General features: G+C 38.5%; 1 protein-coding gene across 1 annotated transcript; it reads left to right on the top strand.

The window, feature by feature from the left end:
* Positions 1-4110: 4110 nt before the first annotated feature.
* Positions 4111-19102, top strand: cry2 (cryptochrome circadian regulator 2). Its single transcript, XM_081356182.1, has 11 exons — positions 4111-4808; positions 6134-6242; positions 8449-8591; positions 14183-14456; positions 14649-14789; positions 15250-15561; positions 15640-15791; positions 16175-16377; positions 17218-17301; positions 17522-17731; positions 18050-19102. Exons 1-10 carry the CDS (start codon positions 4651-4653, stop codon positions 17710-17712), a joined length of 1767 nt encoding a protein of 588 aa, XP_081212308.1. The 5' UTR covers positions 4111-4650; the 3' UTR covers positions 17713-17731; positions 18050-19102.
* The last annotated feature ends 3302 nt before the right edge of the window (positions 19103-22404 follow it).

Genomic DNA, 22404 nt, shown 5'->3' with positions numbered 1-22404 from the left:
TTATATTATTTGCTAAATATTGTAATATGAAATATTTGAATATTGTAATTACATATGTAATATGTAATATGGCTATACATTATAAATAAATGTATTAATTACTATACACAGTGCTGGGTGGTAACTGATTACATGTAATCTGTCTTAAAGTGTTCCTAAATCTGTTCAAGTTTATTATTGTTTGTTTGTTCATGTTATACAGAGATTCCAAGACTTTTTTGTCAGACAAATCCCTTTGACCTAAAATACTATACACCATACTAGTTTTTTGTTTTTGTTTTTTATATCCATATTATTTTCAGAAGCACAGACAGACAGGATAAAACACTGGGTGATGGATATGTGAGCCAAACTTGACATGTCTTACAGCCTCAATATCCTTAAACGGATAGTTCACCCAAAAATGGAAATTCTGTCATTAATTACTCCCACTCATGTTGATCCAAACCTGTAAGACTTTCTTTCATCTTCAGAACACAAATGAAGATCTTTTTGATTAAATCTGAGAGATTTCTGTCCCTCCATTGACAGCTACGCAACTACCACTTTGATGCTTCAAAAAGTTCATAAAGAGATTGTAAAACTAATCCATATGAATTGAGCAGTTTAGACCAAATATTCTGAAGAGACTCGATCGCTTTATATGATGAACAGATTAAATTTAGGTTTTTATTTGCATGTAAACATTGATTAGCGAACAAAAACAGGGGAAGCTCAAACGTGGTGCGTAACACGAGAATGAACCTCAATGGTTCTTGCTGAAGCTCAAACGTGCTGCGTAACACGAGAATGAACCTCAATGGTTCTTGCTGAAGCTCAAATGTGCTGCGTAACATGAGAATGAACCTCATTGGTTCTTGTGGAAGCTCAAACGTGCTGCGTAACATGAGAATGAACCTCATTGGTTCTTGTAGAAGCTCAAACGTGCTGCGTAACATGAGAATGAACCTCATTGGTTCTTGCTGAAGCTCAAACGTGCTGCGTAACAGGAGAATGAACCTCATTGGTTCTTGCGGACGCTCAAACGTGCTGCGTAACATGAGAATGAACCTCATTGGTTCTTGCTGAAGCTCAAACGTGCTGCGTAACACGAGAATGAACCTCATTGGTTCTTGTGGAAGCTCAAACGTGCTGCGTAACATGAGAATGAACCTCATTGGTTCTTGTGGAAGCTCAAACGTGCTGCGTAACATGAGAATGAACCTCATTGGTTCTTGTAGAAGCTCAAACGTGCTGCGTAACACGAGAATGAACCTCAATGGTTCTTGCTGAAGCTCAAACGTGCTGCGTAACATGAGAATGAACCTCATTGGTTCTTGCGGACGCTCAAACGTGCTGCGTAACAGGAGAATGAACCTCATTGGTTCTTGCGGACGCTCAAACGTGCTGCGTAACATGAGAATGAACCTCATTGGTTCTTGCTGAAGCTCAAACGTGCTGCGTAACACGAGAATGAACCTCATTGGTTCTTGCGGACGCTCAAACGTGCTGCGTAACATGAGAATGAACCTCATTGGTTCTTGTGGAAGCTCAAACGTGCTGCATAACACGAGAATGAACCTCATTGGTTCTTGCGGACGCTCCAACGTGCTGCATAACACGAGAATGAACCTCATTGGTTCTTGCGGACGCTCCAACGTGCTGCGTAACACGAGAATGAACCTCATTGGTTCTTGCTGAAGCTCAAACGTGCTGCGTAACATGAGAATGAACCTCATTGGTTCTTGTGGAAGCTCAAACGTGCTGCGTAACACGAGAATGAACCTCATTGGTTCTTGTAGAAGCTCAAACGTGCTGCGCAACATGAGAATGAACCTCATTGGTTCTTGTGGAAGCTCAAACGTGCTGCGTAACACGAGAATGAACCTCATTGGTTCTTGTAGAAGCTCAAACGTGCTGCGCAACATGAGAATGAACCTCATTGGTTCTTGTAGAAGCTCAAACGTGCTGCGTAACATGAGAATGAACCTCATTGGTTCTTGTGGACGCTCAAACGTGCTGCGTAACATGAGAATGAACCTCATTGGTTCTTGCTGAAGCTCAAACGTGCTGCGTAACATGAGAATGAACCTCATTGGTTCTTGCTGAAGCTCAAACGTGCTGCATAACACGAGAATGAACCTCATTGGTTCTTGCAGAAGCTCAAACGTGCTGCGTAACACGAGAATGAACCTCATTGGTTCTTGTAGAAGCTCAAACGTGCTGCGTAACATGAGAATGAACCTCATTGGTTCTTGTGGACGCTCAAACGTGCTGCGTAACATGAGAATGAACCTCATTAGTTCTTGCTGAAGCTCAAACGTGCTGCGTAACATGAGAATGAACCTCATTGGTTCTTGCTGAAGCTCAAACGTGCTGCGTAACAGGAGAATGAACCTCATTGGTTCTTGCGGACGCTCAAACGTGCTGCGTAACACGAGAATGAACCTCATTGGTTCTTGCTGAAGCTCAAACGTGCTGCGTAACACGAGAATGAACCTCATTGGTTCTTGCGGACGCTCAAACGTGCTGCGTAACATGAGAATGAACCTCATTGGTTCTTGCTGAAGCTCAAACGTGCTGCGTAACACGAGAATGAACCTCATTGGTTCTTGCGGACGCTCAAACGTGCTGCGTAACATGAGAATGAACCTCATTGGTTCTTGTGGAAGCTCAAACGTGCTGCGTAACACGAGAATGAACCTCATTGGTTCTTGCGGACGCTCAAACGTGCTGCGTAACATGAGAATGAACCTCATTGGTTCTTGCTGAAGCTCAAACGTGCTGCGTAACACGAGAATGAACCTCATTGGTTCTTGCGGACGCTCAAACGTGCTGCGTAACATGAGAATGAACCTCATTGGTTCTTGCGGACGCTCAAACGTGCTGCGTAACACGAGAATGAACCTCATTGGTTCTTGCGGACGCTCCAACGTGCTGCATAACACGAGAATGAACCTCATTGGTTCTTGCGGACGCTCCAACGTGCTGCATAACACGAGAATGAACCTCATTGGTTCTTGTGGAAGCTCAAATGTGCTGCGCAACATGAGAATGAACCTCATTGGTTCTTGTGGAAGCTCAAACGTGCTGCGTAACATGAGAATGAACCTCATTGGTTCTTGTGGACGCTCAAACGTGCTGCGTAACATGAGAATGAACCTCATTGGTTCTTGCTGAAGCTCAAACGTGCTGCGTAACATGAGAATGAACCTCATTGGTTCTTGCTGAAGCTCAAACGTGCTGCGTAACATGAGAATGAACCTCATTGGTTCTTGCTGAAGCTCAAACGTGCTGCGTAACATGAGAATGAACCTCATTGGTTCTTGCTGAAGCTCAAACGTGCTGCATAACACGAGAATGAACCTCATTGGTTCTTGCAGAAGCTCAAACGTGCTGCGTAACACGAGAATGAACCTCATTGGTTCTTGTAGAAGCTCAAACGTGCTGCGTAACATGAGAATGAACCTCATTGGTTCTTGTGGACGCTCAAACGTGCTGCGTAACATGAGAATGAACCTCATTGGTTCTTGCTGAAGCTCAAACGTGCTGCGTAACACGAGAATGAACCTCATTGGTTCTTGCGGACGCTCAAACGTGCTGCGTAACACGAGAATGAACCTCATTGGTTCTTGCGGACGCTCAAACGTGCTGCGTAACACGAGAATGAACCTCATTGGTTCTTGCGGACGCTCAAACGTGCTGCGTAACACGAGAATGAATGCGAGAATGTTCTTGGCAAACATGTTTGAGCTTCCGTTTACCACCGATGTGTGAGTTGATGAATGTTTATGTGAATAAAAGCCTAAATTTAATCTGTTCATCATATAAAGCGATCAAGTGTCTTCAGAAAATTTGGACTAAACCGCTTAATTCATATTGATTAGTTTTACGATCTCTTTATGAGTTTTTATTTAGCTGCGTAGCTATGAGAGTCCAGAAAGCTCTCAGATTTCATAAAAAATATCTTTAATTTTGTTCTGAAGATTAACGAAAGTCGAACGAGTTTGGAACGACATGGTGGTGAGTAATTGATGACAGAATTTTCATTTTTGGGTGAACTATCCCTTTAAATGTTCACTGACCATAATCTGAACCTTGATTTATATAATTTCAGCAATTTGAAGAACTACCACGAGGGGGCGCGAAACACCAGAAAATGCAAACACGTCACCTCACGTGCGTTTCTGCTCATGCTTATAAAACACGTAGACAGACTCTACAGGTATCCACAACTGGGATAACTGTGTAAATTATATGTATTTCCCATCCTAGCCAAACTGCTTTCCTCAAAACACTTTAGTGCGTGACTTACGTCTTTTACCAGTCGCATGCCATGAGCTGATGTCATAATTTGACGATTATTTCCCAGGAACATTGGGAACAACACACGAGAGAAACGTGACTGGGTTGGCTCTCCAACGTGGGGCTGAACCAATAGCCGCTCGGAAGCTCAAGTCACTCATTCTGGGTAATCATGGACACGTGTCGTCCTGTTGCCCAATGGACGCGGGAAGAGGAAAACTCACTGCGTCTACTCTGACTGCTCCTCATCTCAAACTTCACAGAGAGGCGTAATGTGGACCCTGAACGACTGAAACCGGGGATTGTTTGCGCTTTTGGACTACCATTAACTTCACTGGACCTTTAGGATGGAATAAAAGTTTAACTATGGTTGTGAATTCCGTGCATTGGTTTCGTAAAGGGCTGCGGCTTCATGATAATCCGGCTTTGCAGGAAGCTCTCAATGGCGCGGATACTGTACGCTGTGTTTATATTTTGGACCCGTGGTTTGCAGGTTCTGCCAATGTGGGAGTCAACAGATGGAGGTTAGTGCCATTTATTTTTCGTGGTTTGTGGTTCTAGACAGACGTACGCTGGGTAGTGTTAGTGCTATTGTGAAGGGTAACGTTAACTACGCAGCTCTTGTTATGTTTTGGCCCTGACTTGCGCCCGTCCGAGTGTAATGGTAGCTGGTGTCTTGAAATGTAATTGTAATGCAATACTTGTGCTAATATCTTATTTAATAACAAAAACAATAAAATACTGACTTTTTATTACACACTAAGTTGTAAAAATGTAAATTATTCACTCGCGTAAAGGGCCCCACTGCTGTTTAGCTCAGGTCAACAAACTTTACAAGTCAGCTGGACTTATCTTAGTGTGTTATTTCCATTTATAAAAGTACGATAAATTAATGAATCTATTATTGCGTGAAAGATATATAACTGTGGTGGTTCAGTGACAGCGCTGATACCATTAAGCTAAATGGAAGCTAACAGCTAATAGTCCTTTTGCTCACGCCCACTTTGGTTTTATATAACGGCTAAAATTACAATTTCATTATGGCGTCATTGAATGTCAATGTTGGCGATGTCAAAAGCGCGCGAGTCAGAAATAAGAACGTGCGCGAGTGTAAAAAATATTCTAAATGGATTTGTGCGAGTCACGTGATTTTCACGTGTGTTGCTGACTTGCCACCATACATACATGCTGAGAGATGTATTGTTTGAATGAATAACCCAGCAATAAAAATATTATAATACACTGCAAGCCAGAGCGTTGTCGTGAAATATGTCAAAACGCTGACAAACTTTTGAATCCTCATTGAAGTTTGAGTATGCAAACATAAATTTGTGCTTATGTAATAAAAAAATAAATAAACTTGACAGTAAGAGTTTTATTAAATGTTTGTTCAGTTAAAAGACTGTTGTTGGAAGTATTGGGGCTTTTGATTCATCGCAATGACTTGAATCTTTTGAATCCATTCCGACTCCTATTTTAAACCAGACGAGGCCTTAAATAGGATGTTAGGAGTAGATGGCTTATATATAGAATACCAGAGATTAGTAGTATTTTGGTGCCCAGATACAATCATCCAATGCAATTTAATTGAAGATTCGTTTGATTATTGCATGATGCTTTTAATATTGTAATTTGCAGTAAATGCATTTTTCCTCTAAATTGTTCATTTGTCTTAGATGTTGACTGAAAAAATATACAGTATGTTTATTCTTTTGTGTCTTTGGTGTGACCTCAAGAATGCTTAAAATAACTGTTGACTTACTGGTTGTGTATATCTTCTGAAATTAGCACTGTTTGCAAGGTCACAGCATATTAATACAAATAATCTTTCACATTTTCTCTCCTGCAGATTTTTACTGGAATCTTTAGAAGATTTGGACACAAGTTTGAGGAAACTGAATTCAAGGCTTTTTGTGGTGCGGGGACAGCCAACAGATGTCTTTCCAAGAGTCTTCAAGGTCTGTATTTGTTAAGTTATTTGTTTTGAATCTTTTTGTCTCACTTTGGCTAATATCTAAACATTTATGTCTGATAACTTGAATTATGGAAATACTTGCATAATGTAATTTTTTTGGTTTGTCCATAACAGAATTTTAACATCAGCTATTTTTTATATATATTCACAGTAATGTTAGTGATTGGTTATCATTAATAGGGTCTTTTGCAAGTGATGTGATAATTATTACAGTGTAATATTTTAATATTACAATTACCATTCAAAAGATTTTTTGAAAGAAGTCTCTTCTTCTCGCCAAGGCTGCATTTATTTGATATGAACAGTAATATTGTGAAATATTATTACAATTTAATATAACTGTTTTCTATTTTTAATATATTTTCATATGTAATTTATTCCTGTGATGGCAAAGCTGAGTTTTCAGCATCATTACTCCAGTCTTCAGTGTCACATGATCTTTCAGAAATCATATTAAATTGCTGATTTGTTGCTCAAGAAACATTTCTCATTATTATCAATGTTGATTAAAAAAACAACAGCTGTGCTGCTTAATATTTTTTGTGAAAACTGACCCTTTTTTAGGATTCATTGATGAATAGAAAATATAGTTGAAAAAGAAAGTTCAAAAGAACAGCATTTTGGAATTTATGTATTCTGTTTTTTCTTTTTCTTTTCTGTTTTTTCATTCAGTATCAAGTTCTCTCGCATAATTTTACACTTTAAAGTCTTGGGAAGTTTATATTATTTTCAGCCAATATAATCAAAGCAGTTGGTGTAAAAATCCAATTTCATGAAAATCTCTATGAAATCATTTTTAAAATCCTAATCCTTATTTTCCTCATCCAGTAACCACAAAATTCATTGCTCAAAAGGTGTGGGAACCATGAGTAATATAAATGTGTATTAGCTATGCTTCCTAAGGCCCCGATCACACCTGACGCGTTTTTCAGGTTCGAAAACGCGAGGTGCACAGTTTTTACCATCACAAGGAACGAGCAGTGCGCTGCGTTTTTTATGTTGCTAGGCAACTACTGAAACAGCTGTCCTGTCAGTCAAGTAAACGTCAAATCAGCCTTTTATTAACTTTATTTACTTTCTGTTAACATTGTGGTAGTTACGGTTCGTGAAGTCGTTAAGCTCCTGGTAACCCGCGAGAGCACCACTAGTTTATCCTCCATCATCGCACTCTCCGGGCGTTCAAGCAACTGTAGCGTTCATCACTACAACGGAAGGCCCGCCTCTCCATTCACTCGATTGGACAGTGGAAAAAAACGCGATGACGTCGGGCGCCTTTTCCGCTCGGAGTTGCTTTTTTTTTCAACTTCAAAAACGCGAGGCGCAGCAGGCGGTAAAACGCGAGGCGCAGCAGGCGCATAAACAGCGCGCAGAACGCTCGCTGCCATAGGAAACCAATTGAAAACAGGCGCCTCTCACTGCAAAAAACGCGTCAGGTGTGATCGGGGCCTAAGGCAGTCATCACTTTACTATGCATAGTTGTCTTTAGGGGTCTATTTAAATCCATAACCTTAATTATTAAAGTTAGGTGCTCTCCCACAGCTCCTAAATTTCTCATTTAGACGCTCCAGTAATTCCCTATTCAGCTAAACATCCGGGTCTTGTCATTCTCATTGATTTACACCAGCACCTTTATAGTTTATGAAAGATCTCATTTTCATGCACTCGGAGCAGTCTTCTCTCTCTCTCTCTCTCTCTCTCTCTCTCTCTCTCTCTCTCGAGCACGGCAGTGCTTCATTCAGACATTGGCAAGTGGGTTGTACGATTCCTTTGGCAGGTTAATAGTGCTGTTTATGCAAGGGGGTGAGGGCACCAACACATCAGCCATTTAAAGTGAGCTTGTATAACCAAGATGTCACAGAATGAGCTACAGTTTACTTGTTCAGAAAAACTGAAGAGCACAGTGGCCGTGTGTGAAGTTTAAATTGACATTACAATACTGTTAAGGGCTCACCTTTTTAGGCCTTATTTGGTAATCAAACACTAAATGTTATGTACTCAAAAGAAGCAGCTGGTTAATGTTAACTTGAGGACATCACTGACCTCACCTAACCTTTATGTACATCTTTTTTTCTATACTGCTTTTTACATGGCTAGACATAAGGTGTAAAGATACTACATGTTGATGTTGTAGTTACTTTGACCATTTGTGTCATTCTTTAACATGTATTTCTGATATCTGTCTCTTTCAGGAGTGGAATGTCACACGGCTCACGTTTGAATATGACTCTGAGCCTTATGGGAAAGAAAGAGATGCAGCCATCATTAAAATGGCACATGAATACGGTGTGGAAACCGTGGTACGAAACACTCACACGCTCTACAGTCCAGACAGGTGGGTGATGAACTGCACTCGCACACATTCCTCAGGGAAAACTGACACATGCTCTTGTTCCTTCACAGACTTAACAGAGTTTGGTTTTGTAAAGAAATTCATTCATAGACTTCATTTATATTTGTCTCTAAAATTGTCAGAAGATTAAATTCACTCAAGTATGTCCATTTTTAATGGGTAGTGTATTAACAATATTTTTATGTGCCCGTTTTACTATCTTGTATTGTAATATATTTTAATATGTAATAATTTATTCCTGATGGCAAAGCTGAATTTTCATCTAAATACTCCAGTCTTCAGCGTCACATGATCCTTCTAATATGATTAATCGGCAAAAGCGATGAATTGGTCGACCATTACTGATTATATCAATCAAAAGAGGGTGGAAAAAACGTGTCAGTCCTGTGTTGTGAAGAAAATCTCTTTTGTGTTGAGTTTAGAGCTGTTGAAGTGAAAGAGACATTAACGCATTAACAGTTAAAGCAGGCTTTATTTGACCCTATGAATTTCAAGCCAGGGTTGCAAGATCAGCGTTTTTTCCCTACACCAAACGTTATTTGTAGCGCCTCCCATCCGATAATTACAAAGAGCTTTGTTACGTCTGATAAGACACAAAGTCTTAGTTTTTAAATTGTCTATTTTATCATGAAATTCAAACTATACATGCCGTTTAGTGGACAAGTGTGTCAGTTTGCAGTTGGAATAAAGAGATATTGATATTTTTCAATAGAAAAGGGGTGTGTGTGTGTAATATTACATTTATAGTTGTGTAATATGCAGCTCTCATTGCACATTTTGTATGCAGAAAAGCTGAGCGTAAGTGGAAATGAGACTAGCTTCAGGTCTCTTATCTTAATGGAGTGCTTAACAAACTATCAGAAAGCTGTACAGGAAGCTAAAGCCAAGTTTTGACCAAAAGCTTTGTTCAAGACAATTGATTCTGTTTTAAACCCAACCATAAATACTGTTCTAGACGTTACCAAAGAAAACGGTGAAACATTTTTAAACTCCTTTACAAAATTGAGCAGATTAAATGTGGAATTGTTCCTATTCCTTTTGATCAACCATTAATTCCTCCCCTATCCAGCTCTCTGACTCATTTTGAACCAGTTACACCAGAACAACTAGCAGATGTAGTCTCCAAAATGAAGTGCTCCAGCTGTAAGCTGGATATTCTTTCTTCACGCCTTTTTAAAGACGTTTTTATGACGTCTCAGTTTCAGTGTGACAGCTATAATTAACAGCTTATTAGCAAGTTGATTATTTCCAAGCAGATTTAAACACACAATTTTACATCCCTTAAAAGTAAAATAAATAAATAAACGTTTCTACAGACCGATCTCCAAACTGCCTTTTATATCAAAGATCTTGGAGAGAGTTGTTTATTTGCAGCTCTACTCCTATCTAAATACATTTAATATTTTAGATACATTTCAGTCTGGTTTCAAATGTTTGCACTGCACTGAATCTGCATTATTGAACGTCACCAATGATATTTTACTCTCCATGGACTCACCTGTTCACCTGTTGTCCTAGTTTTAGATCCCAGTGCCGCATTTGATACAATTGACCATGATATTCTTCTAAATCATTTAGAATGTATGGTGGGCATCCAGGGGACGGCCCTCCAGAGGTTTTCCTCATTTCAAAGAGAATAACATTCTCTGTTAATTTAGGCAAGTTCTCTTCTACATCAGCTCAGCTACAATGTGGTGTCCATCAAGGGTCAATTTTAGGACCCTTGTTATTTTTATTGTACATGTTTCCCCTGAGATTTATTTTTCAGAAATACAGCATATCTTACCAATGTTATGCCGACGATTCCAAATTTTATTTTCCAGTGAGTATAGACAAGAATTGATCATTAATGAATGCCTTAAATTGCTTCAAAGATATTAAACATTGGCTGGCAAATAATTTCTTACAGTGAAATGAGAGCAAAACCGAAGTCTTGATCTTAGGTTCCTCTTTGTCTTGCTTACCTGGCCTAGTTGCCCTGTTAGGTCCATTGTTGTCGAACGTACAAGATCATGCGAGTAATCTTGGAGTGATTCTCATATTTACTTTTCAATAAGCAGATCAGTGTTGTTGACGAGTAGTTTTTATCATCTGAGATCAATCGCTAAAATAAAGCATTTTCTTTCCCATACTGACTTGGAAATTGTGATCCACTCACTTATTTCATCAAGGTTAGACTATTGCAACTCATTGTATATTGGTCTGCCCCAAACTACTTTATCCTGTCTACAGCTTGTCCAAAACGTAGTAGCCAGGCTGTTAACCGAGTTAAAGAAAGAGCGATCTGTAAGGGCGTAAAGTTTAGGACCCAAGGACCAGATGTTTGAAAGAAGACCTGGAGTCAGAATTATAATAAATTGAAGAAAAGTTTTACTGAAAATAGTTTGCAGTTTCATCAACAGAAGTCAGCTTCAAGACTAACACAGGAGTTCGTAGGCCGCCCCGCTTATAGTTACAAAGATCACAGCAGTTATACCCTACACCAAGGTCTAAGCTAGGTTGCAGTTTCTGATTTTCCACACATATACAGATAGACGAAAGCATATCTCCATCGATTATGCAGCTGACACTCGGACCCTGAAGTTCCGAGTAAAGTTCGCAGATTTGGGTTGCTGGGCCCAGCATGTCCTGAACAACAACTCAGTCAATCTCCAATAATGCCAGTGGTTCCTTAACCTGTAACCAAAAAGACTAACACACACACACTGACACACAGCTTTTCCAAGGTTGGATTTGGCCAGGCTCTAACTATAAACAGAGGAGAGCTGTTTCTATCTCTCAAGAAGAGCTACACTTTAGTCTGACTGGAAAGTAAGGTTTTAACTGAGAAAGGCTACCTTAAACTATAGACTTCATTGACCCCTGTGACCAGAAGCTGTCAGAGTACCCTAGAAAAACAGATGTATGTATTGACACATGTTCGAGACCTTTCTTAACAAAACAAAGCATCTTTCCATATTTCATTTCTGGAAACTGGGCTAAATGAGCAATCACTGTTACTGCATTCACAGATATTAGAGGATACATGAAAAGAACATTTCAGTGATCACACTGGTAACTTCTATAACAAAGTAAAATCTCCAGAGAAGTCAATCAAATCATTTGATATTTAGAAGGAAAAAAATATTGATTAATACCTTGATTATAATCACTCATTACATATACATTGAAGCAGCGGTGGATTCCAATCCACCCCGTCAGATCACATTTCCCCAGTTTTAGCATCTCTTCACTGGATCCTGGTGAAATTCAGGGTTGATTTTTAGAATTCTGATTTTAGTTTACAAGGTATTATTTGGTATCGCGCCCCAATATATTAGTGACCATTTAAACCCTTACTATCCATCCAACCAGACCACTCAGGTCTTCTGTGACCAACTGCTTATAAAGGTTCATCGTTGCCATTATAGATCTAAGGGTGACCGTGCCTTTTCTGTGATAGGTCCTAAATTATGGAATAGTCTTCCTTTCCATGTGAGGTTATCTTCATCGCTAGCCATTTTTAAATCTTCTTTATTTTATTTTTTTGTGGCTTTCAAATAGATTACCAAATAGGTTTTGAAGCGGTTCAAATATATTGTTGTTTCTAAATGTTTTGATTGTTTTATATATTTAATAAAAAATAATAATTTAGGGACAGTGAAAATGTTTTCAGTTGGACAGGTATAAATCTGAACTACTGGGCCAGAGAGGAAAACCTTGTTAGTGCACGACATGGGGCAACATTCCCTAATCATTGACTAGATTACTCCTTAAACTTTGCCAGCCCTTAATGTGATTCACATCATGTGACATAATGATGAACTTTGCGGTACTGTGACTCAGGTCTGCACTTGTGTTCATGTGCATCGCACAATCTCTTATGCTTTTCCTGAGAGTACTACCAAACATGAGAGTATGACTCTCCCCTTCTCAGATTATCGTGCAGATACATCTACTACTTATGTGTAATGTAAAACAAGTGTCCTTTTGCGTAGGTTACATAAATGGTATTATATGCCCAGACTTTCTCATTAAGAGGGGAAGAGAATGAGCTTGCAAGCACAAGCGTGTGTGAATGCATGTGCGGGTGTGAGTGTGACGTCAGTCTCTCCAGTACAAACAGAAGAAATTAGACTCTCTACTGCCATCTGGTGACTGAAAGCGGCCCTGGCGGTCACACTGAGAAACATGTGCTGTGTATGGGAGGGAGGGTGGAATAGCTCAGCATGCAAGTCACCACTGCAAACATGTGCGAGCCGAACGCCAGGCTTTTCCTAACAAACACGCGGGTGCCCCCTGATTCTGCACTGTGCCGAGAGAACCGGCCAATGGCAGGGCTCCACCCCTATTGGATATAGACAGTTGTATAAGATCAGGACTATTAATAAGGGACAGGCTGTTAATGTGTTAAGACTGTTGTTTCTCATTTAGAGGACACACTGAGACTTAGGTCTTTTCAGAACCAGCCAGGGACATGTGTGCTTGCATTTGGAGAATGTGGGGAAGTGTGTTTTGTGTCGACACGCTGCCAGGCAATCTTTCCTATTTGATTGAATATTACCTTACTTTAGTGACCTTGTTTCCTAAAGAATAAAACCAGGCTTTTAGGAGTACCACTTCAGGTTGTTTGACACCAATTGGTGTAGTAGAATGACAATAGTAGAACAAGCATGGTTGTGTTGACATCAATCAGGTTTTATGTTTTATATTTTATTTTGAAATAATTGGGTACGTTTATTTAATGTGTAAATAAATGCGTTATTTGCATTTAATTTATACTTATGTTCAAAAGTTTGAGGTTGGTAACATTTTGTTTTTTAAAAGTTTCTTATAATCACCAAGGCTGCATTCATTTGAAAAATACAGCGAAACACTTTATTATTAAATATAAAATTATTATATATATTATTACAATTTAAAATAACTTTTTAATATATTGTAAATTTTTATTTATTCCTCTGATGGCAAAGCTGAATTTTCAGCATCATTACTCCAGTCTTCAGTGTCACATGATTTTACAGAAATAATTCTAATATTTACTGCTCAAGAAACATTTCTTATTATTATGAATAAACAGTTGTGCTGCTTATTTTTTTTTTTTTTCAGGATTCTTTGTTGAATAGAAATTCAAAAGAACAGCATCTGTAACATTATGAATATATTTTGATCAATTTAATGTGTCCTTCCTGAATAAAAGTATTCTTTTAAAAAAACATACTAACCCCAAACTTTCAAACGGTAGTGTAATTTGCAACATGTTTATGCTCTTGAAGAAAATGCATTTATTTTTCAGTAATTTTTTGTTGTTGTAGTTGTGATACACTAATGTAAATCATATTTGGCCTGACATATCAACTGGCTCAAAACACTTTCTCACATTTATTGTTGAGCCTTGAAATTGAACTCATGATGCTTTTGAAAAGGATTTATTTCTACAGTAAAACTTTTGACAACCAGTCAACAAGATCAAATCAAACTAGTTCAAAACAAAGACCTTTCCCTTTTGTAAGTTCTATTAATATTCAACCTTAGAGAGAAAATAACTGCTTTTAGACCGTGAAATCAGAGGCATGTTTTTGCTTTTCCCTCAGGATCATAGAAATGAACAACCACAGCCCCCCTCTCACTTTCAAGAGGTTTCAAGCCATCGTGAACAGACTTGAACTTCCCAGGAAACCGTTGCCGACTGTCACTCAAGAGCAGATGGACAGGTGTCGGACTCAGATCTCGGACAACCACGACGAACGCTATGGCGTGCCCTCTCTCGAGGAGCTGGGTTTTAAGACTCGGGGTGACAGCACGCATGTATGGACGGGCGGTGAGACAGAAGCAATGGAAAGATTAAATAAACACTTAGACAGAAAGGTGAGACATGGAGATACTTCATGAAGTTATACGTTTTAAAAATGACTGATGACTAATTATTAACAAGAAATGCAGTTGTTGTTTTTAACTCCAGTATATTTCTAGAAAGGAATAATTAATAAATGGATATATCCCTTTAAAAAAACTTTTTTTTTTGTTTTTTTAACATTTAATCTTTTTGTTTTGATGCAGGCCTGGGTAGCGAATTTCGAGAGGCCTAGAATAACTGCTCAATCACTGTTCGCCAGCCCAACAGGACTCAGTCCTTACCTACGATTCGGCTGTCTGTCATGTCGTGTTTTTTACTACAATCTGCGGGAACTTTATATAAAGGTAAGTAAGTGTTATTTTATGACATTGTTGGTAGTCGTCTAGAGAAGTGCAAGTTTAATAATTTAATAGTGGTAGGTGGCATAGAAATGATGAAAGTGGAAGTTCAATTTGAATAATTAAACTTGCTAATACATGCATTTCATTTAAATAATAGAGGGTCCCAAAATCAAGCCTTGGGGGACACCACAAGATAACCTGTATTAAATATTCACCACCAGCTAAAGTTTTGGGCACATTTGACTGAATATATATTTCCCATAATCTTAAAAAACCTTTTGATCTAAAAAAAACGTTTGAATTGTTATTTCTTTACAAACCCAATTGAAAATGTGGCAGCAATAATAAAGTATGAGAATTAATAATTGGTGTGTCCTGTTGAAGTATGCATGTATGGTTATAAAAGACATATTGTAAAACAAATATTTCACAACAATTTTCACGACCTCTTGCACTTTTCCAGCTGCGGAGACGCTCTAGTCCACCCCTCTCGCTCTTCGGCCAGCTCCTGTGGCGAGAGTTTTTCTACACAGCGGGCACCAACAACCCCAACTTTGACCGTATGGAGGGAAACCCCATCTGCGTACAGATTCCCTGGGATCACAACCCCGAGGCACTGGCTAAATGGGCTGAAGGTCGGACAGGGTTCCCTTGGATCGATGCCATCATGACCCAGCTAAGACAGGAGGGCTGGATCCACCACCTAGCCCGGCATGCCGTAGCCTGTTTCCTCACTCGAGGAGACCTGTGGATCAGCTGGGAAAGCGGAATGAAAGTAAATAAGATGGTGTAACTTCCCCTTTCTTCCTTTTTATTCTTTTTCTCTCTTAATCTAACCCTTTCTTTCTCTCAGGTGTTTGAGGAGTTGTTGTTGGATGCCGATTGGAGTGTGAACGCGGGCAGCTGGATGTGGCTCTCCTGCAGTGCTTTCTTTCAGCAGTTCTTTCACTGTTACTGTCCTGTGGGCTTTGGCCGCAGGACGGATCCCACCGGAGAGTACATCAGGTACACAAACCAACCCCAGTAAAGCTAAACCACAGCATGACAGCATGTCTTACATCACTGACAGGTGTTATATATTTAGAGTTTTGTAGATTTGTTGCATAAAGGCTTATGTAAATTGCCACAGGTTCAGATCCCTCCACTGTGCTTTCAAAGGAGCTGCTGTGATATTGTGAAGCTTTCTAAATAAATATCACAAGAATACCTTGGAAAATAACACGCTGCGTAAAATTTTTGGGCACACAAGATGGCATAACAGATACTAAGAAATTATTAAATGCTTTTTATACTTATAATGTAATAAAAATGTGTACAATTTAAAAGGTTATTTTGCCATTATTTGTAAATGTCTGTTATATAACCATCTAATACATTCTCACATGCAGGAGGTACATCCCGAAGTTGAAAGACTATCCTAACCGCTACATCTACGAGCCATGGAACGCTCCAGAATCAGTGCAGAAAGCGGCCAACTGCATTGTGGGTGTGGACTATCCTAAACCTATGATCAATCATGCCGAGAGCAGCCGGCTTAACATCGAACGAATGAAACAAGTTTACCAGCAGCTATCACACTACAGAGGCCTTAGTGAGTAACACACTGTGGATCTATCAAACACAGCGGTTTATGACAGCCCTCTAATGGAGGAAACAGGACATTACAGCATTTTTGTCACCAATAAGAAAATTGTTCTTATGATATTAAGAGCTTGTATAAGGGGTTATTTAAACTAACTTTGGTACAGTAATTTTCTCACTAAATTTCTTTGACCCAGTAGATCAAAGCGCCATTTGTTTTTGACCCCCTAGAGTTTATACATAATTTTACTCTTGCCGTGGAGGAAAATGAGACTTTAAAATCAAATGCATGTTAGGAGCTTGGTTAGGAGTGACATGTAAAATTATTGAAATTTTCCAGAACTACAGGTTAAGGTCAGGAACACACAAAAAGGGAAAATTAAGCAACTGAGCAACCAAATCTCTGTGAAGAGGGCCTTGCACAAGACCATTAGTGATGCATGCATATAATGGTTTTGAAACTTGGACTGCATAGAGATCTGGTCATGCTTGCCCACACGATATGGAACATAGTACATTTGCAGAGGTTGCATTAGCTCAAGATTGTCATTTATTGAATTTTAAATGCACGCAAATGATTCAATAATTGAAAAAGCTTTTCAAAGCTGCCATTTTTACAGATAAAACATGATATCTGGTCTATTGCACTGATTGCTAATTTTAGATGATTTTTAATGAACATTGCAATGTCAGAATAAAAAACTAAAGGATAAAATATAAAGGTATGTCAGTAAATCTACAAGCAAGTCAATCAGAGTGATGGATGATGATTATTTCTGTATGATATTTGTTGTGCAGTTGTGGATGACGAAATTTGTAACCATGCCTTTTTTCTGTCTTTTTGTGACAGGTTTGCTCGCCTCAGTCCCTACGATCCAGGAAGAAGCGGAGCCTCCCATGTCAGATGACTCTCAGGCCAGCAGCAGCACTGGCGGTGAGACACTTCAATCAGGATTCACTGTGCAGCTTTCTTTTCTTTCAGCTAGGCTTTGTTTTTCTCTGTGATGATCGCACATAAGAATGTTTACAAAGCCAAAAAAGCAGACTTCACCCTTATTGTTAATAACTAATCATACCATTGCTACTTTGACCAGACAAACAATTGTTCTTGTCAGGACAGTACTTTTGCTGAAGCGGCATCATGTTTTCTACAGGTCAAGGCTCCACGCCTCCACCATCAACCCCACCCAACTCCGAGCCCTCCAGCCCGACAGCAGCTGTCCCCGGCACCCACATCCAGAGGAAGAGGGGTCTACCCTCTGAGCTCATGAGCAAACAGACGTCAAAAGTCAAGCACGCCAACCAAGCCAAAGGAGTCGAGCAGAAGATTGATGAGCAGCAGTGACCACAGGTGCAGGCCAGAGGTATAAAACCCACAGTGTGTGTACAGATTTTTAAGATACTTTCTAAATCAGATTAACAAAGTCACATCTTAGATTTAAATATGTTTATTATTAAATCTGATTCTAAATCATTGTATTATTTCTTTATATGAAGCTTATTTATTCAAGCCACAAAAACAAACCTGTTCCTGACAAATTATATTTGTCCAAAATCATTGTATTTTAATGGAAAACTATGTGAGTGACGCTGTGGTGCGGCATGATTAAGCGTATTCAGCAGAGGTAAACAAACCAGCCGACAGTGATGATGATCATTAATTATATTCCTGTCTTCTTCAGGTTCAGACTTCATTTGCAGTCCCATGTCCAACGGAGTCGGACTCGGAGGAGTCTACCTTCCCGAACTATCCAACAGACAGAAACGGCAGGAGAAAAGTGAGAAATGATGCCACCTTTCGCAGAAACAGCACTAATAAAAAACAACGACGACGACAAAAGATTTAACAGTTCCGTCAAGGCGTGTTATACTGTAGATCCAGGGCTTCTTTCATAAACAGCTGCTTTTGACCTGCTAAACTAAACATGATTGTATGAAGATACAAATATGTTTTAGATGTTTAGTTCTCCCTTCATTGCGATCGGACTGAAACGTAATGGATATTCCTGTCGCCATTGACAATTGAGAGTAACGAACGATTCGCCGATATAAGTATTCATGAATATATCTAGCCAAATTTTATGCAACTTGGATTAATGGTATGTAATAAAAATTATGAGGGAACATTTGAAGATAAAGCCTACAGTGTTCTGACTACATGAATTGTAATTTTTGTATGAGGTCTGATATAGTTGAACTCTATAATTGCTTGCAAGCTACAAGCAACTAGTTCGTACAAGCAATGAAGAGGTTTATTTCTTCGGTTTCTGTTTCTGTAATTTCTCCTTATAAATATACGCTTTGTGTATGTAATGCAAGCATTTCATTGCCACTGGCTGCACTAAAGTTTTCTGAATTTAACAGAATCCATCCTCATATTAATTCAATAAGCTTGATTTATTTACCAAGTCATTCATTTTAACGTTTGCAGGTTTTCTAAAAGTTAACAACAAATATTTGTACATTCCACTAAATGTATTCATTCACTATAATTTAACAATTTAACATTATTTATTTTTCCTCCCCTTTTTTTTCTTTTTTGTATTGTATAAAAGAGTTTATTTTCATTAAAAGGCTGATGGGATTAAGCTGTTCTGTTTGAAGGCAGTCATTTATTTAAGCCTTTTCACTGCATGCTTCTGTCAGCGACTACTTTTCTGCGATATATTGCATCTACGATGTTTTACTGTAGACTACAATATATCAAATAAATTTCTTGAATCTATTTGAAACTCAGTTGACTTTGTTTTTCTTCAACCTGAAAACTTTTATCATGTTACACATCCAACAGCCTGTGTTTTACAAACATGAATGAAATCTCATGGCGTGCTTTTAATATTTTAAGGCATCAGACTTCTGAAGATTTTTGCCTGGTGGACGTTACAGCAGACATTGAAAGAGGGAAGTGAGCCATATTTAGGTATCAGAATATCATACACACTTGTGTGAGGGATCTTTTGACTTGGGTCAGTCCACCAAGAACACCATAGCACCATACTTAAAAACACCCACAAAACACCTAGCATTGTGATAGAAACTCCTGCACAGTTTTGAGAAACACTGACTTCAATCACCACTAGAGGGCGTCACACGGACCTAATTTTTGTATTTCACATTGTGTGTGCTTGTGTATATATAGTATACTATAGTGTGAGTGTGTGTGTGTGTGTGTGTGTGTGTGTATATATATATATGCAAAGGCCTGCTCATTTACATTAGGTGATTGAAATTGATCATATTTATGGTCATAGTCATAAATCTGTTCGTTTATATATGTTTTGTAATTGTTCAGATGTCTCTAATGACTGCCCAGTGTATACAGTATATATATATATATATATATATATATATATATATATATTATTTTTTTATATATATATATATTTTAGTGGTTAGTTTTATATATGCAATATATATATATATATATATATATATAATATATATATATATATATATATATATATATATATATATATATATATATATATATATATATATATATATATATATATATACAGTATCTCACGAAAGTGAGTACACCACTCACATTTCAGCAAACATTTTAGGATATCTTCTCAAGGGACAATACTATAGAAATGAAACTTAAATATATTTTAGAGTAGTCAGTGTGCTGCTTGTATAGCAGTTTATATTTACTGTCCTCTGAAAAAAACTTCAACATACAGCCATTATTGTCAAAATAGCTGGCAACAAAAGTGAGTACACCCTAAGTGATAAGAGCTGTACGTCGTTTAACCATGCAAACCCACGTCGCATGTTTTTTTGTCTGCTTGACAGGACCATACAAATTTGTGTATCTTGTATTAGAGCAGTTAAAATTTGGTGCTTTGAGTACAATTCTCTCATACTGACCACTGGATGTTCAACATGGCACCTCATGGCAAAGAACTCTCTAAGGATTTGAGAATTAGAATTGTTGTTTTCCACAAAGTTGACCTAGGCTATAAGAAGATTGGTAACACCCTGAAACTGTGAGTTACAGTATGGGCCAGGGTCATACAGAGGTTTTCCAAGATGGGTTCCACTTGAAATAGGCCTCGCGAGGGTCAATCAAAGAAGTGAGTCCTCGTGCTGTGCATCAAGTGCAGAAGCTGGCTTCAAAAAACAGACGCATGATCGTGCCAGCATTGCTTTAGGTTGCAGAAGCGGAAGGTCAGCTTGTTAGTGCTCAGACCATACACATGGCTGTCGTCCCAGAAGGAAACCTCTTCTGAAGCTGGCTCACAAGAAAGCCCGCAAACAGTTTGCTGAAAGCAACCTATCCAAGAGCATGAATTACTGGAACCATGTCCTGTGGTCTAATGAGACCAAGATGGGCCTAAACTTGTTTGGCTGCATGTGTGGTGACGCGCTGGTGAGGAGTAGCCTACCAAGAAAATTGTGTCTTGCCTACAGTCGAGTATGGTGGTGGTAGCATCGTGATCTGGGGCTGCATGAGTGCTGCTGGTACAGGGGAGCTGCGCTTCATTGAGGGAAACATGGATTCCAACTTGTACTGTGACATTCTGAAGCAGAGCATGGTGCCCTCCCTTCAGAAACTGTGTCGAACGGCATGATAACGACCCCAAACACACCGCCAACATGACAACTGCCTTGCAGAGGAAGCTGAAGGTGAGGGTGATGGAGTGGCCAAGTATGTCTCCAGACCTGAACCCAATTGGGCACCTGTGGGGCATCCTCAAGCGGAAGGTGGAGAAGCGCCATGTGTCTAACATCCATCAGGTCCGTGATGTCATTATGGAGGAGTGGAAGAGGATCCCAGCAACAACCTGTGCAGAACTCCATGCCCAGGAGGATTAAGGCAGTGCTAGATAACAATGGTGCTCACACAAAGTTTTGACAGTTTTGACATGTTCACTTAGGGTGTACTCACTTTTGTTGCCAGCTATTTTGACAATAATGGCTGTATGTTGAGTTTTTTTCAGAGGACAGTAAATATAAACTGCTATACAAGCAGCACATTGACTACTCTAAAATATGTTTAAGTTTCATTTCTATAGTATTGTCCTTTGAGAAGATATCCTAAAATCTTTGCTGAAATGTGAAGGGTGTACTCACTTTCGTGAGATACTGTATATATATATACATATATAAAACTAACCACTAAAATAAATAAATAAATTATAATGTTGGAATGAAAGATTTGCACTGGGCAGTCATTAGAGACATCTGAACAATTACAAAACATTTATAAATGAACAGATTTATTACTATGACCATAAATATGATCAATATCAATCACCTAATGGAAATGAGCAGGCCTTTGCATAAATGCAATTCAGCATATATTAATTATATTAATATAATATAATAATATATTAATAGTATTTTTTTATTTTGGCTTTTTATTTAATTTATTTATAATATTTTGTTTTTAAATATTTTATTTATTATTTTATTTACCTTTATTTTTGTTGTTGTTCTTGGCTTCGTTTCAATGTTTTTTGTTTTGGTTTTTTGTTTTCTTAGTTTTGCTGTCCTGTTTTATGTTCGTTTTTTTATGTTTTTTTGTGTGTTTTGTTTCTTTGTTTTGACCTGTTTTTCTACTCTTTGTTCTTTTTTGTTGTTGTTTTATTTGTTTTGGTTTGTTTTTTACCCCTGTTTTTGTGTTCGGTTCATTTTTATTTTTATTTATTTTTTTATTGTTGTTTTGTTTCTTTGTTTTGTTGCTTTTTTAAAAGGTCACAACCTTTAAATTAAACTAAAGTCACAGATACAGCACCAGTATAATAGATTTATTATTATTATTTTCTGTGAATATCTGTGATTTTCTCATTGTTATTAAAACATGCCCCATCGGTGGACATCTGAGTGAGCTGAGCAGCATCCAGCAGTGTGCTGGTGTTTATCTCAGTCTAGTATTGTAGTAATGCAATGGAGCTGCTGTGTGCTGAGCTGATGTGAATGGTGTCCTGTGGGAGCTGTGCTAATGAAGGAAGAGCTCTCAGCTCCTGTCCAGGTCAGCTCTTATACTCTTATACATCATAATAACCACAGAGAAACTCTCATCGCTGCC

This window comes from Scardinius erythrophthalmus, assembly GCF_964197995.2.
Source record: "Scardinius erythrophthalmus genome assembly, chromosome: 24".
Classification (NCBI taxonomy): Eukaryota; Metazoa; Chordata; class Actinopteri; order Cypriniformes; family Leuciscidae; genus Scardinius; species Scardinius erythrophthalmus.
Note: the sequence above shows the minus strand (reverse complement) of the source record. Positions and strands in the feature narration are given on the sequence as shown.